The 14,217-nt window shown below is 44.4% G+C and overlaps 1 protein-coding gene across 1 annotated transcript; it reads left to right on the top strand.

The window, feature by feature from the left end:
* The first annotated feature begins 5,233 nt into the window (after positions 1-5,233).
* LOC116622411 (zinc finger protein 239-like) lies at positions 5,234-13,405 on the top strand. The gene is given in 2 exon segments (XM_032388882.1): positions 5,234-5,427; positions 12,334-13,405. Coding segments are annotated over 2 exon segments (831 nt in total). The 3' UTR covers positions 12,971-13,405.
* Positions 13,406-14,217: the final 812 nt, after the last annotated feature.

Consider the following 14,217-nt stretch of genomic DNA (forward strand, 5'->3'; position numbering starts at 1 on the left):
TGGTTGTGGCTCTCTGGGTCTCACGCCTGGTAGGATCCCATGTGCGGACAGATCACGACTTCTGTTCAGGGGCAATAATGAGCGGTGCTGCTGTGACTGTCGCTGTCCTTGTCCCTTGGGGACAAGCAAGTGCATTTCTGTCAGGCGTGGCATCGTCAGAACTTAAATGTTCTTAGAAAAAAAGAAAAGAGGGCGCCTGGGTGGCTCAGTTGGTTAAGCAACTGCCTTGGGCTCAGGTCATGATCCTGGAGTCCCTGGATCGAGTCCCGCATCAGGCTCCCTGCTCGGCGAGGAGTCTGCTTCTCCCTCTAACCCTCCCCCCCCATGTACTCTCTCTCTCTCTCATTCTCGCTCTCTCAAATAAATAAATAAATCTTTAAAAAAAAAAAGGAAAGAAAAAATATGTAAGGGGATGAATGTGTTAATTAACTCGATAGGAGGAACCCTTTCACAGTGTACAGGTGTATCAAATCATCACGATGTACACTTCAAATATCTTACAATTTTGTCAATTATACTTCAGTAAAGTTAAAAAAAAAGAAGAATAAGCGAATGAATCAATAAATGGAATACGTGGAATGCTCCCTCCGTGTAGCTGGCTTCTCTTTGGCCCTGCTGGCCAGGGGTTTGCCTGATGCCTTTGACGAGACCCAAGTTCCTCACCGTCAGCATGCTGCTTTTCTGCAGCATCTGGAAGGCCTTCTTGCCCCTGTACCACAGCACCCGGGGAAGGCCACTGCGGCTGTGGAGATCTTCTCCATCCTGGCCCCAACTGCAGGGCTGCTGGATGGCATCCTCATTCCCAAGTGCTGCATCATCCTGCTGAAACCTGAGCAGAATGTTCTAGCCTGGTTAAGGCATGGATGCTGGGCTCACTGGGAAAGACACGGTGAGGAACCCCGGAGCAAGCATCTCCCAGGTCCAGGCCACAGAGCCTCATGAACCTCACGAGTCAGTCCTCACTGAAGACGCTGGTGCCACAGGATTTGGACTCATTGTTTTTCTGTGGCTGGAAAGAAACTTAAATAATCGAGAGATGAAGTACATAGAGCAAAATATTAATGACTGTTAGATCAAGATGATGGGCATATGGATGGTCATTGACTATTCTCTTTGTAGGCACTGTTGAAGATCCTCACAAATAAAAGGGTTTAGGGGGCACCCAGCTGACTCAGTTGGAAGAGCATGAGACTCTTGATCTCAGGGACATGAGTTCACACCCCATGTTGTGTGTAGAGATTACTTAAAGAAATAAACTTAAATAAATAACCCCCCAAAAATAAAAATAAAAAAGTTTGGAAAAGGCCCACGATGCAATAATAATAATAATAATAACAACACCAACAATATTAATGATAACAAGTGTTGGTGAGGAAGTTGAAGCCCTTGTCCGCTGTTGGTGGGCATGTAAAATGGAAAACAGTTTGGCAGTTCTCCAGAAGATTAAAAATAGAATGACCATATGACCTGATAATTCCACTCTTAGATAGATACACAAGGACAATGAAAATGTCATGTCCATGCAAAAACTTGTGCACAAACGTTAAGAGCAGCCAAAAAGTGGAAACAACTCAAATGTCCTTCAGCTGATGAGTGGACAGAATATGCCATATCCATGCAATGGAATGTGATTTGGCAATACAGAAATAAGCTACTGAAACTACGACATGGATGAACCTTGAAATATTATGCTGAGTGCAAGAAGCCTGTTACAAAAGACCATATATTATATGCCTTCATTTATATGCAATGTCCCAAATAGGCAAATGCATAGAGACTGGTTGCACAAATATGTGAATATGCTAAAAATGACTGAATTCTACACTGTAAAGGGGCAAATTTCATGGTATGTGAATGTTACTTTGATAAAGCTGTTAGCAAAAAACAAAAAAGGGAATTAATATGTTACAAAGCGTAGCCCTTTGTTATATCCTCCTTTTAAAAAAACTATTTTTGTTTTTTAAAAATATTTATTTATTGGGGCACCTGGGTGGCTCAGCCAGCTAAGCATTTGCCTTCAGCTCAGGTTATGATCTCAGGGTTCTGGGATCAAGCCTCACATCCAGCTCCCTGCTCACTGGGGAGCCTTTCTCCCTCTCCTCCCCACTCATGCTGTCACTCTCTCTGTCTCTCTCTCTCTCAAACAAATTTTTAAAGATTTTATTTATTTATCAGAGAGAGAGGAAGAGAGTGAGAGAGTGCGAGTAGGGGTGGGGGCAGAGGGAGAGGGAAAGAGAAACTCAAGCAGACTCCCCGCTGAGCCTTTAGCTCCAGTCAGACTCCATCTCCGACCTGAGCCAAAATCAAGAGTCGGTCGCTTAACCGACTGAGCCACTCAGGCGTCTCTCAAACTACTTAAAACCGTGGATATAATTTTAAGTTGTAATACTGAATATTCAATAGTGCAAAAGTTATTTTTTCTAAAATTTTGATAATGGAATTTTAGTTATGTTAGAAAATGGTCCTTACCTTTACACTACATATTGTAGTTAAAATAGGACACCAAGACACTGTTTGGGATTTGCTTTCAAATGACACAAAATGCCAGAGTGGCTGGGGAGTGGGTTAGGGACTAGCCCTGGGTTTGGGGTGCCGGTTAAGCGTGGCACTCGTGGTTTCAGCTCAGATCCTGATCTCAGGGTTTGGGGGTAGACCCCCCAGTTGGGCTCCCGCTCTGTGCAGAGTTGCTTGGGATTCTCTCTCTCCCTCTCCATTTGCCCTTCCCTCGTTCGCTCTTTCTCTCTCTAAAATAAGTAAGTCTTTAAAAAAAAAGAGGTTTTGGAAATTCCTTAAAGAACCCCCACGAAGAGCACAGAGAACAAGGACTGGTGAACCCGCCCCGTGCAGATGCCGAGACGGGGGCGGTGCGTGGACAGCGTCTTCCACGAGATGCGCCGGGGCTCAGTGCGCGTGGAAGAAAGGCGCGCCCCAGCCTCACACCCGCCGGCCGGGAGAGCCGCGTGCGGGTCTGTCTCCTAGAAAGGTGACCCAAGGCCCCGTCGGCACCTCCCTTTCCAAACCTAGCTTTCGCCCTCAGAAGTCCGACGACTCCCATGGTCCCGACGGGAAAGTTTCTCCACGTTTTAGGAGTTGGGATTTTCACCCCCAGGATTTTCTCACTTTCCGTTATTGTCAAGGAAGCATAAACGTGGTGAAAATCTCGGCTATGACAACATCGTGTCTAGCCAGGACCAAACATCCCGATATGGAAGAGGAGTCTGATGGTTTAGGAGGGATGCCTGCCTTCATTGCCCGCCCGACGACCAGAGACGCCGGGGCACGGACATCACATTTGAGTACGTGTCTTTGTCTTACACAAAAAGGACATCAAGGGGCACCTGGTGGCTCGGCCGTTAGGCGTCTGCCCTCAGCTCAGGTCATGGTCCCAGCGTCCTGGGATCGAGCCCCGCATCGGGCTCCCTGCTCTGCGGGAAGCCTGCTTCTCCCTCTCCCACTCCCCCTGCTTGTGTTCCCTCTCTCGCTGTCTCTCTCTGTCAAGTAAATAAAATCTTTAAAAAAAAAAAAAGGACATCAAGACACTTACTTTTACTTCGTCCCCAGGAAGGTGTATTTGTGAAGCCAGCGTCTTTGACAGCTGGAGCTGAGGGCCGGCGGCCCCCAGACACTCCCAACCCCGCGCTGCCAGAGAGCCTTGTGGGAGCTGTAGTCCGAGCCTCAGCGCAGGACCACGCTGTGATGTGCTAGAGTGGACTGCAACTCCCAGGAGGCCACGCTCCTGGGTGACACCTACTTTCCGGCACCACCATTTTCCTTCCTCGGGAGGACCCGCCCCGCGGAGCCTCTGGGAAATGTAGTACGAGGCCATAGGTGTCTACGCCCGCCACCTGGTGGACAAAGCTAGTGTAACTATAATTCCCTATAACTTTTAGAATACTTCTCAGGCTTCTTGGAGTCTCCGGAGCCGCCGATTGCGCGCTTCTGGGGTTCGGGAACCTGACCAACGGTAACTTCGGGGAATTACAGTGAGAGAAATCTGTCTCACTGCTCCCAGGCACGGAAGGCCCCGTTCCCAGCCCAGGCCCGGTCGTGCATGCCCATCGGGCGGACAGCCCCACCTCCGCGCCTTCTGGGAAACGTAGTCTGACTCTCCGGGCTCTCGGCTGTGCCGACTGCTGGACTAGGGCTGGGCTCCGGCCGCAGGACTACAACTCCCGGAATGCTCATGCGGCGGGGTCCGTCGCTCCGGGGTCCCGGCCGCGCTCTCCCATTGGTCAGGGGCGGCCGCGCGGGGTTTTCGGGTCGTGGTAGTTCCGCTTCGTTCTCGGCGCCGCCGGCGGCGCGGCTCTGGTCTTTTCCGGTGTGTGGGGCCGCCCCGGGCGGTCTATCCGGAGCCCCGAGCCGGTGGGCGCTGGAGGGAGCGGGTGGGGCTGCAGGTGTCTCCTTGAGGACCTCGGAGTCGGAAGAGGCCGTGGCCGCGGGGCCCCTGGCAGCCCGCCCCCCGGTGAGGGGCCGCGCGCCCTCCCTTCCCGGGCTGGGTCTGGACCCTGCTCCCGGGCTCGGGTGGGAGTCGGTGCCGCAGCCCGTCGTTGTGGCCCAGCGAGGCGGGAAACCTCCGTAATCCTGCAGTCCTTGCACCTGCGAAGTCCCGTAACCAGAGAGACCGAAACAACACCTCCCAGCAGGAGAGCTACCGCACGTTCCCGGCAGCTGGAATGGGTGTCTGAAAAGGGACCATCTCTCAGTCCGTTTTTATGCAGCCACCATAACCATGATTCCAAGACGTGTAAACTCTGAGCTCAGGCTCCTTTTGAAAAACCAAAAACCACCCCAGGAAGTGGGAACTGCGTCCTAAGACTTCGAGGATTAAGAAAATTTCCATTAGGTAAAGTGCTTACTTAAATACAGCGCCCAGCGTGGAGAGGGAACCCTTGGCAAATGTTAGCATTATTACCAGCAAATATTAGCGTTATCATTTTTATGTACCTGGTGGTGTAAAAAAGGAAGGGGAATCCCAAAGGGAACTGTTCATTTGGTCTTGAAGATGACAAGTTGGTCGAGAATGGGTGTGAACATTTTAGTGTAGTGGCGGCTCACCTCTGAAATGGCTGCTGCAGACCCCTGCTGCCCCCCAGGAAGGCCCAGGTGTATCCCTCCGAAGCCAGAACGCGTTCAGGACACCCCTGTACACATGGGTGCAATCTCCACATTCCCGCACAGCCCCTCCCTGCTCTTCTGGGAACTTTGCAGGGGTAAGGGTCCTGGCTCAGCAGACATGTGGGTGACATTTCAGGGGCAGGTGACCTTCGATGATGTAGCGGTGGACTTCACCCAGGAGGAGTGGGGCCTGCTGGGCCCTGCCCGGCGGACCCTGTACCATGATGTGATGCTGGAGACCTTAAGACACCTGGTCCCTGTGGGCGAGGCTCTTCCCCATGTCAACTTCGATTTGCCTGGGGTCTTGGCAGAGTGGGTTTGATGTAGCTGGGAGTGTGGAGTCACTGGGGCATTTCTCCTCATCAAACCTCACAGCCTGAGACGACAGCCTGGTTCATTTTGTAGAGCATGTGACTCTTGATCTTGGGGTTGTGAGTTCAAGCCCCATGTTGGACATAGAGTTTACTTAAAAATAATTTTTTTTTTTTTTTTTTTTTTTTAATATTTATTTATTTGACAGAGAGAGAACGCACACAAGCAGGGGGAGCTGCAGGCAGAGGGAGAAGCAGGCTCCCCGCCAAGCAGGGAGCCGGATGTGGGGCTCGATCCCAGGATCCCGGGACCATGACCTGAGCCGAAGGCAGCCACTTAACTGACTGAGCCACCCAGGCGCCCCTCTACTTAAAAATAATTTTTAAAAATGTCGTCACAAAATGTATATGAAAAAAACCAAAACCTCACAGCTTGATCATTCATTTGCACAGGACCTTGGAACCTCAAGCCAGATATTGTTGCCCACCTAGAACTCGGAGTAGAGCAACGGATGATGGACGGAGGACTCTCCCAAGATTCCTGCCTAGGTGAGATGGGGAAAATACCTTTACAGTCAGTGTTTGTTTATATGTTCCTTCATATCTTCCTTTTCTAGTGCTTTTCATTACCTTTGGCATTTCCATAACTACGTCTGGGATCATTTTCCTATTGCTTACAGTTCTTTTAGAGTGACAAAATGCCCTCATTTTGTGTTTGCCTGAAAATGCCTTTATTTCATCTTCATTTTGGAAAGATACTGTAAACAGAATTTTAGGTTGTCAGGGTTTTTTTGTTGTTATTGTTGTTTTTTCTTTTTCTCAGCACTTTAAAGACATCATGCTGTTGTCTTCTGGACTCCAAGGTTTCTGTTGAGAAGTCAACCTTCATCTTACTATTGTTACTTTGAAGACAATGGGTATTTTTTATTTTTTTGCCAACAATACTTCTAAAGTGCACAAAATTTAAATATTCAATTGAAAAATTTTGATAAATGTATGCACATATGTAATTCTTACCCAAATAAAGTTGACATTTTCATTATTTCACAAAGTTCCTTTATTACCTCTTTGCATTTAAGAAAGGCAACCACTGTTGAGATTTTTTTTTCCACCATAGGTTATTTTTGCCTTTTCTAGAACTTCATATAAAGAGAATCATACATTCTTTCTTTTTTTTTTTAAAGATTTTATTTATTTATTTGACAGAGAGAGAGAGATCACAAGTAGGCAGACAGGCAGGCAGAGGGAGAGGGAGAAGCAGGCTCCCCGCTGAGCACAGAGCCCGACATGGGGCTCGATCCCAGGACCCTAGGATCACGACCTGAGCCGAAGGCAGCTGCTCAACCGACTGAGCCACCCAGGCGCCCCCAGATATTATTTCTTTTGTATAAGGTTTACCCATCCATGATATTATATGCATTATTATTTCATTCCTATTTACTCTTTACTATTGAGGGACATTTTACTTTTTGATGATTTACAATTTATCCATTCTCTTGATAATGAACATTTGGATTGTTTCTAGTTTGGGGCTATTATGAATCATGCTGCTATGGATATTCTTGTGCAATGTTTTTAGTGGACTTGTGTTTTTATTTCTCTTGAGTAAATATCTAGGAGTGGACTTGTTGAGTGATAGATTCACAGTTTTGATTGGTAGTGCCTTAGATCACTTGGGGAAGACTTTTTGTCTTAACATGTTGAGTCTTCTAACTTTGGGATCATGGTATATTTATTTAGGTAATTCTCTCAGCAGTATTTTGCAGTTTTTAAGCATATGGGTCACTGCACATCTTTTACTAATTTTATTCCTAGAAATTTGGCATTTTTGATGCTATTGTAAATCTTATTTTTAATTTCATTTTTTGATTGTTGCTAGTGTATATAATTTTTTCTTTGACATTCCATCCTGTGTGAGCTTGCTAAAATCACTTACTTGTTTTAGTAATTAATTTTCAATGTCTTTAGATATTTTATACAATCATGTCATCTTCAAATAAAGATTGCTTTATTTCTTCCTTTTCAGACTTTATGCTTTTTCGTTTTTCATATTATTATACCAGCTAGGACCTCTAGTACTTTTTTAAAAAATTGATGTGAAATTAACATACAGTGAGACATGCTGCTTCTAAGAGTACAGCCCAAAAAAGTTTTGCAAATGTATATTTGTGTGACCCATACTCCAATCCACACATAGAATATTTCCATCCCCATACATTTCCTTATGTCTTTTTCCACTTAGGACTCCCCCAGTGTGGCAGCCATTCTTCTGATATCTGTCACCATAGATATCCAATACAGTATTAAATAAAAGTGATAAGAATGAACCTCCTTGCCTTGCTCCTGATATTAGGGGATAGCATTCAATATTTCACCATTAAATATGATCTGTTGCCCTTTATCAAATTGAGAAAGTTCTATTCCTGGATTGCTGAGTTTGTTTTTTTGTTTTGTTTTGTTTTGTTTTATTATGAATGGGTGTTGTCAAATGCTCTATATGCATCTATTGACATGATTGAGGTTTTTTTCCTCCGTTCCATTGATTTCTGCTTTCTATTATTTCCTTCCATTGTTTTGGCTTAATTTGCTTTCCTTTTCTCTGGCTTTTTGGGGTAGAAGCTTAGTTTATTAATTTTAATGCTTTCTTCCTTTCTAACGTTCGCATTTATAGCTATGTATTTTCCTTTGAGTCTTTTTTCAACTGCATCCTGCACATTTTCACATGTTGTATTTTCATTATTGTTCAGTTCATTATTGTTTTTGTTTTCCAAATGCCTTGAACGGAATCGTAATGAAAATACAACATATGAAAGTGATTTCTTCTTTCATTTGTGAAGGACATTGTTCAATTTCCAAATATGAGGGGATTTCTGTTATTGATGTCTAGATTATTTCCATTGTGGTTGAAGAACATACTCTGTATGAATTCAGTCCTTTTAAATTTATTTATCGATTGATTTATTTTTTTAAAGATTTTATTTATTTATTTGACAGAGAGATAGCGTAAGTAGGCAGAGAGGCAGGCAGAGGGAGAAGGAGAAGCAGGCTCCCCGCCAAGCAGGGAGCCCCATGCTGGGCTTGATCCCAGGACCCTGGGATCATGACCTGCGCCGAAGGCAGCTGCTTAACCAACTGAGCCACCCAGGCGCCCTCCTTTTAAATTTATTGAGAAATGTTTTTATGACACAGCATATGGTCTATTTTGATGAATGTATATTCTGCTACTGTTGGGTGCAGTGTTTGATAAAGACCTGTCATCACTTTAAAGTCTTGGCTTCTTTTTACTTCTTTCTGTCATTCTGGCCTGGATGAGGCTCCCACTTGTGTTTCAGTTCTCTCTGAAAGGCAGGCGCAATTTATCAACTGTTCTTTCTTTCTTTATTTTTTAAATATTTTATTTATTTTTCAGCGAGAGAGCAAGAGAGAAAGAGAGAGCACAAGCAGGGGGAGCAGCAGGCAGAGGGAGAAGCAGGCTCCCCGCTGAGCAGGGAACCTGATGTGGGGCTCGATCCCAGGACCCTGGGATCATGACTTGAGCCGAAGGCAAACACTTAACCGACTGAGCCACCCAGGCGTCCCTATCAACTGTTTTTTTAGAGAGCAGAGAGGGTTTACAGGGAACAAATGAATGAAATCAGAGAGAACTGATGGTTTAGTTCTTAAATCTCTGGGTATGGTGCTTTAAACCCACTCTGCCTGTGAACTTTCACCTTTTTTGGGGTGTCTTTAATATGTACCCAGTAGAAAGTTACATTAAACATACATAAAAGTGGGAATTTAGTCTCATGTGTATCTTTCCCCCAGAGACTGTCATTTAGAATGGTTTTACTAGCTTTATTTATAACATTGAAGTATGTAATGAAGTGCTAAAAAGTTTGATATCAGATGTCAAAATCACAAGATTTTCTCTGCAGATTGTTGCCCTTGAACACTGAACACCTAGAATGGTACCTTTGATCAGTGTGGAAAAAAATCTCTGCTCTTATCTTTTCAAATGTTTCCTCTGCTTCGATCTCTCTTGTAACTCCAGCTACACATTAGTCCTTTTGTCAGGTGTTCTGTTTTTAAATTCTTTTCTCTCCCTTTGTATCATCATAAAATTTCCACTTACTTCCCTTTGAATTCACAGATTCTTTCTTCTTCTGTGTCCAGTCTGCTGTTAAGTCTATTCATGGTTTGCTTCACATACTGTATTTTTATTTAATTCCAGAATGGAATTTTCAATTGGTTCTTTTTTCAAATTTTCTGTGAAATTCTGTGTTATGTTTATAATAGGTTGGGCTTTTTCCCCCAGTCAGTGTAAGTGAAATTTTATTGAGGCCCCAGGGCCACGGGGCTCGGGCAGGAGGCCACCCTGTGGGGAAAGGAAGAACTGATGGAGGGGCTTTATTGACCTTCATCTGAAGGTGCAGATGGTTGATGTGGCCGCACGTCTGGCGGGAGCACAATGTTGTATTTCTAGGCGAGCTGGCAGAGGGAGGGCTGGGATGCCACCTCCAGGCCAAGCGCCAAGTGCAGGGTGCTCTTCCTGGATACTATAGTCTGAGAGAGTGCAGCCATCCTCCAGCTGTTTGGCCCTCAAAACAGACACTGCTGGTCAAGTGGGATGCCCTCATTGTCTTGGCTTTGACATTCTCAATGGTGTCACTGGGCTCGACCTTGAGGGTAATGTTCTTGCTTGTTAGGGTCTCCATGAAGATCAGCTTCTCTGTGTTTGCCGCTCGGCCACCAAGTTGAAGAGAAAGAGCTATAATAGTTATTTTTAAATCTTTTCCTTCTACTTTTAATGTTTGGTATATCTGCTTCTATTGACTTTTTTTTCTTGATTATGAGTCACATTTTCCTGATTCTTTACCTGTCTAGTCAATTTTTATATACTGGATTCTGCAGACGATACATTGGAGAGACTATGGATTCTTGTCTTCTACCAAGAGTATGAGTTTTTTTTCTGGTAGGCAGTTAAATTACTACAAATCACCCTAATCCTGATGAGGCTTGGTTTTAGGATTTATTAAGGTAATGTTACTTTGGTTTTGCTTTAGTCCTTGGATGTAGTCCTTATCCTCAGGGTATGGTGTTTCCTCCTAAGGTACAACTTTCTAGAGTCTCACCTGAGTGCCTCGGGTGCTTCCTGGGTCACAGCTAAGTCTCCCCACACTGGGTAACTTCTGAAACCTCTGCTCAGCCCTGTAGCAGCTGTTCTGTCAGGTCTTAGCCTTCTATGCATTTGCAGTTGGAGTCCAGTCAAGGACTCAAGGAGAAACCCTCTGCAGGTTTCCAGATCCCTCTTTGCTCTGCGTGACCTTGCAAAGCCCTCCTCAAATTCAATTCCATAGCCTCTTCCCATGTCAGAAACATAAGACCTACCCCCCTGATGGGAGTCAGGCTGCTAGGGAGCATGATCAGGTACCCTCTCTGTCCACCTCACAGACATGTCCCAGGCCTCCCTGGTGCTCCAGGTGCATCCCCTCTGCCTGGTGTGCTGATCACTCTTTTTGTTTATCCACCTGCCTGTGGAGTCCTTTTGTTCTCTGTGCACTTTGGGCACTGGAGACACAGTGTGAACAGGATGGGCAAGGTTCCTACCACTGTGGAGCCTAAAGCCTCTAGTCCATGGTGTCTGGGGAGGTGCAGACAATAAAGAACAAAAAGAACAAGATGTTGACTAATGCGAAACAGTGGTATGAGGGAAATGAAACAGGACAATGAGGTGGAAAGTGATAAGGAACCCATGCAGGCTGGGAGGTTGGGAAGGGTCTCCGAGGAGGTGACCTGAGACTCAAGAGCTGAATGATGAAAAGGGAAAGGGTTGCTGACACCTAAGACTTTGGAGACCAAAGGAAGGTCCTCAAGCAGAGAGGAACTATGTGTTAATGGTGGAAATGGTCGTGCTCAAGGAGAACTGAAGAAACTGAGAATGAGAAGGATCGAGGATAACTGAGGTAGTCTGACCCTGCTTCTGGGTGCTTTGTTTTTTTTTGTTTTTTTTTTTTTTTAATCTTTTTTTTTTTTTTTAAAGATTTTATTTATTTATTTGAGAGAGAGAATGAGAGACAGAGAGCATGAGAGGGGGGAGGATCAGAGGGAGAAGCAGACTCCCTGCCAAGCAGGGAGCCCGATGCGGGACTCGATCCCGGGACTCCAGGATCATGACCTGAGCTGAAGGCAGTCGCTTAACCAACTGAGCCACCCAGGCGCCCCTTCTGGGTGCTTTGTAAGACTAGATCTAAATTATTTTTAATTTCCTTCTAGAATGGAAGAAGAAAGCTAAAAGCCAGGAGTTGTCACCAACAGAGGTCTTTTCTGGGAAGGAGTTACCCAGCAGCATGAACCTGACAAGATCTGCAGTGGATGATGGCTGATGTTCTACCACAGCAGACGACTGGGAATCTGGGGATGAGTCAGAGAAGCAGAAGATGCACGGTGGCAGTTCGGGGCCAGTGGAACATAAACAAGGGCAAGTAGTGACCCGGGATGGGGATTGGGGAAATGCTGAAGTTGTGGGAAAATGCAGCTTCAATTCAGAGTTTGTTTCTTCACGGAGATTTCTTGTCAAAGAATATTTCCATCAAATTGACTCAATTCAAAGCTTACATCATAATTTCATTTTAAAAAATCATCAGGAAATCTTGGTAGGGAAGAAACCTTGTAAAGGCAGTCCATGTGGAAAAGCCTTGGGAAAACTGTCTAAGTTGATTGAGCATGGTAAATATACCAACCAGAGCGTATACCTTTCTACACATGAGATAATTAATGTAGGAGAGAAATTCTACGGATGTAAAGAAAGTGGAGATTTTTTTACCTATAGCTCACCCCTCTCTCAGGTCATGAGAACTCATACTAAGGAGAAACCCTATGAATGTAACAAATGTGGGAAAGCCTTTAAGAAACTTTCATCTCTTTCTTAACATCTGAGAAATCACGATAGGGAGAAAGCCTATGAATGTAATGAATGTGGGAAGTCTTTCTGGCAGAGGCTTCACCTCATTTTACAGCAGAGAACTCACACTGGTGAGAAACCTTATGAATGTAATGAATGTGGAAAGTCTTCTAGCCAAAATTCTCGTCTTAATGTACACCGGAGAATTCATACTGGAGAGAAACCCTATGAATGTGATGAATGTGGAAAATCCTTCAGTGGAAGGTCCAATCTTAATGTGCGTAAGAGAACACATACTGGAGAAAAACCCTATAAATGTAATGAATGTGGGAAAGCCTTTAGTGACCGCTCCTCCTACACGTAACACAAAAGGACGCACACTGGAGAGAAACCATACAAATGTGATGAATGTGGAAAAGCCTTTGGTCACATCTCTCACCTTACAGTTCACAAGAGAATCCATACTGTTGAGAAGCAATATAAATGTAACAAACGTGGGAAAACATTCAGTTTTCATTTATCCTTCACTCAACATAAGAGAACGCACACTAGAGAGAAACTGTATAAATGTCATCAATGTGGGAAAGCTTTCAATCAAGGTTCTAATTTTATTGGGCACCAAAGAACTCATACCAGAGAGAAAAAACTACATATTTTATTTTAATATATAAAAACTGTACACACACATTTAAATTTTGTGGTTTTTTGATGCATTCCCAGAGAAGGGCTGAACCTGCGTGGCATTTGATACCTAGGAAAAATTTTTTAATTAGTGAGATCAAAACTCTCTTCAGTAATATTAATTAATGTGATTACCCAATGTGGGAAGGGCTATTGCTCAGAAGTCAAAATAGGTTGATAATATTTGACTGAATGATTGATGTACCATTCCAAAGAGCTAGAGTGCCATTATTTGCTTCATTGTTCCCCCAATGCTAGAAAATTGGGCTGCTTCTAATTTGTTTCAGGAATTCATTATAAACTATAATTATGAACACTGTGTAGAAACATGGAAAATGCCTATAATACAGTTGACCCTTGAACAACACGGTTTTGAACTGTGCAGGTCTACTTATATGTGGATTTTTTTCAATAAATACAGCAGAGTATTGGAACTTTGTCTTCCTTATGATTTTCTTTCTTCTAGCTTACTTTATTATAAGAATACGGTATATAATATATAAAATATGTGTTAATCAACTGACTTTGTATTATCGGTAAGATTGCCAGTCAATAGGAGGCTATTAGTCAAGGTTTCGGAGAGTCAGTTATATGCGGATTTTCAGCTGTGCAGGGGTCAGCGCTCCCAAGCCCCACGTCGTTCAAGGGTCAACTGTAGTGAAATGTGAACTGTTGTGGCTACGTTGCCCTATATGTGCATTTGGAGAAGGGCTTAGAAGAAAACAGAAATGAACGTAGCTAATCAATAAAAGTCTTTGGATATTGTGTGGCTTTCCTTTTCTTTTTATGTTCAAAACTGCTACAATTTCATGGGGCACCTGCGGGGCTCGGTTGAGCATCCTGATTCTTGGTTTCAGCTCAGGTTATGAGATCGAGCCCTGTGTCGGGCCCCACGAGTTTCTCTCCCTCTCCCTCTGCCCCCTCCCCTGCTCACACATTCTCTCTCTTTCTTTCTCAAATAAATAAATCTTTTTTTTTTTTAACTGCTACAATTTTACAGTAAATGAAAAGACAAAGAGGAGAGGGGCACTTGGGTGGCGCAAAGTATCAGATTCTTGGTTTTGGCTCGGGTCGTGATCTCAGGGTTGTGAGATTGAGTCCTGGGACAGGCTCTATGCTGATACGCAACTGTTCCAGAACATGTAGAAAGCTGAATATTTACTTCTCTTGTGATACCAGTTTGTCAAAACTCAAAGAACAATTAAAGGCCAATATCTCTCAGGACTATTA

The sequence above is a fragment of the Phoca vitulina genome, unplaced genomic scaffold (genome assembly GCF_004348235.1).
Source record: "Phoca vitulina isolate PV1807 unplaced genomic scaffold, GSC_HSeal_1.0 scaffold52, whole genome shotgun sequence".
Classification (NCBI taxonomy): domain Eukaryota; kingdom Metazoa; phylum Chordata; class Mammalia; order Carnivora; family Phocidae; genus Phoca; species Phoca vitulina.